This window comes from Wasmannia auropunctata, unplaced genomic scaffold, assembly GCF_000956235.1.
Source record: "Wasmannia auropunctata unplaced genomic scaffold, wasmannia.A_1.0 LD335713.1, whole genome shotgun sequence".
Taxonomy (NCBI): Eukaryota; Metazoa; Arthropoda; class Insecta; order Hymenoptera; family Formicidae; genus Wasmannia; species Wasmannia auropunctata.
Window position 1 is genome coordinate 346874 of NW_012027177.1, and position 3097 is coordinate 349970.

Genomic DNA, 3097 nt, shown 5'->3' on the forward strand with positions numbered 1-3097 from the left:
TATGACCAAATTGCGCTACTTTACCCTATACACACAATTTTTATACACATAAATTTTTTAACATTTTCCCATATTTTCAAATAAAAACATTAATTTTATATCTACTTTTAAAGATCTGAAAAAATTATTAAAAATACTCCAATATATGTAGAATATGGTACCATAAAAATTCTGAGATGGCATTCTGAGATCCATTCGTAAACAAATATATTTTTCCAAAACAAAATTAGAATTTTAGCCAAATCACTATAAAATAAATATATTTTTTATAGATATATAGATACTTTTTTTTTACAGTTAATTTTCAATTTTATTGCTCAATTATTTGTTAGTGATCGTAAAAAATTTTTATTTTCCTTCTATAAAAAGACATTGTCCTTGCTTAATAAATATAATAAAATTTTATGTTACAACTTTTTGTTTTTCTAGTTAATTTGTGTGTTTGATCTCACATGTTCCTTTTGAAAACGGTGCATGGTCTTTCTTACACGGTACATTTTCTTTCTTTTTCTCTTCACGTTAAAAAAAAACAAAAGAAAAGCTGAATGGTACATGCACCATCTTCAAAAAAAACGTACCAATAATATATATACAATATAATATAATAAATATTTATATACAAGCCTTACCACACAATGATTGTATCGAATAGATTGTATCAAAAACCGTCATTAGATAACGAATTAAAATACAAAAAAATGATACCATTATTTTACGAGCAAAGATCAATTGATTTTAAAAGAAAACTGGCACTATATTGTTTCATAAGCACAAAAAAATTAAATTTTACTTTGGCGGAAGATGAAGACATGCATTTATTTACTGAACATGATTGCTAATTGACAAGATTATGAATGATTGACAAGATAATGAATCGGTTAAAGATTAAAAACCGGCCTTATAAAGCCTAGTCATTTTATTCAGTTAATTAATTAAAATCTACATATATTTCGAATGTACGTATATGTATATTTATTAAAGTCTCACAAAGTCTCTTTAAATTATAAGTTGCGTTCCGTAAGCTAAGACGATCGTCGAAATAATAGTAATCAGCTGGCTGATCCGTCTCGACTGTTTGATAACACTCGTCGAAAATCTCGTAAGGACAAATATTTTCGATTGTGCGCTATGAATCACAATACGCCGCATTCCTGTCAGGTTATTCGCATGCTAGTATGCCATTAACGATGCCAAGCTTACTACAAATTCTGATAAACCTGATTTTATGTAAATTTAACATTCCAAGATAATCCTATGGCTATAAACGAATGCTGTAAAATAATGTATGTACGAAAAGTCACAGAAAACCGTACTTAAGTTACTCTTTTTATTATTATAATATATAAAATCCATCAACAGTAATTTATATGCATCCGTAGAATTTATATGCATACGTAGAAATTTATAATAATTACATGTAAACTTTACTTTTGGAATATTCCACGAGTACATAATGAGTGTCTGTACAAACAAGGAGCGAGGTACATACAATAACGCAAGCTCAATCCTTGACTAGAGAATTAAATTATGATGCTGATTAACTACTGATTTATAAATATAATAAATTTGTTCCTTTATTTTGCATTAAACTTTGCGTAATGATTGGGCTCCTGATTAATAGAAAGATTGATATTTTGCATATGCACTGATTCCGATACCGATGGGATGTGGGTTGTATTTTCGGACGCTGTAGACTGATTGCTCGATGAAATGATATTTAAAGACGGACCGTGAGTCTGCCAACCGAATCGTTTAAGCAACAACCGCAAGGTCTTCCTTTTGCACACATATAAGATGAAAATGATGACGCCTTGATAAATGTTTATCAAGAAGCTGATATTCCAGAGTATCTCCGGTACGGTATAAGTACTATTGACAAGCCACAATATTATACTTATAGTCCAACTTAGTCCCATCACTATGAGCAGCTTTAGGTACATAGTAAACCTGTAAGCAAATATACATATACATATCGTCTGTGATTATGATTATTATTATTAAATAACATATAATATCTTCTAAGACAATCAAGATATATATTTATGAAAACAGCTCTTGATCATTTTAAGATATTCTTAACAAAAATAATAGATAGGTTTAAGCGAGTCTTTAAAAATAGAAGCTAAAAATAATAAGCTTTTAATAACAATATATTTCAAAATTTTTTTGTTTAAGAAATGCAATTTTTCATTTTATAAATTATAAAAGTAAATTAACATATAAGATTGTTAAAAAACAAATCTCTTGTTGAAACATAAATTGCTACGTATTAATACTCAATAAACAATCAAAATCATTAATGTTGCACGACATATTCACACACGGCGATCAAATTATTTTGATCTCTAATCGATAATGCTTCAAAATTTTCTAGTCACGGGTACAATGAACAAAACTTGAAAGTCCGACAAAATTTGAAATTGATAAATCTTTGTTTAAGGTCAACTTAATTGAACTTTTTGTTCATTTTCAGAAGTAAAAATCCGAGGAATATAATTATGTAATTTAAAATTATATAAAGTCGTGAAAAACATTTATTATAAGCAATTTTTCACAACGCTACCTGGAGATTTGAGGCATAATTTAAAAAATGTCTGGCTCTACTAGATCTGCAAATACCATTTAAGGTTAATAATAATATTAATAATATTTATGAAATACACTTCTCAACAAAATTAAAGCATCACTTACTACCCTCCAAAAATAGGCAAAATTCAAGAGAGTGTAACTTTGTCAAAAATGATCGTATCGAGATGATCAAAAAAGCATTTTACAGCTTAAGATCTCTACTTTCCAAATCGGTATTTCAGAAAACGATCCTACTGATCTTTTATGGAATTACACGGATAGAAAAGGAAACCCGATGAATCTCAAAATTTTTTATAAACTTTGACAAGTTTCATGGCGCGAATTAAAAATCGCATGCAAATGCAGTTTACAGCTTTCGAAAGAGTGAATTTTTACCTTTAATTTCTTTTTTTGTTGAGCATTATACGATTTTTAGTTATCGAGTTATTCAACATTGAAGTAAAAAGAACCATTTTTGCTTCAATGTTGAATAACTCGATGATTAAAAATCGTACAACGCTCAACAAAA

At 28.3% G+C, this 3097-nt stretch overlaps 1 protein-coding gene across 1 annotated transcript in view; it reads right to left on the reverse strand.

Moving 5' to 3' along the window:
- Positions 1-878: 878 nt before the first annotated feature.
- The window catches only part of LOC105456313 (probable G-protein coupled receptor Mth-like 3), a 3416-nt gene continuing 1197 nt past the window's right edge, over positions 879-3097 (reverse strand). The window contains exon 3 of the mRNA XM_011700262.1: positions 879-1947. Coding sequence (XP_011698564.1) covers positions 1575-1947 — 373 coding nt within the window. The 3' untranslated portion in view covers positions 879-1574. The remainder of the gene's footprint in view (positions 1948-3097) is intronic.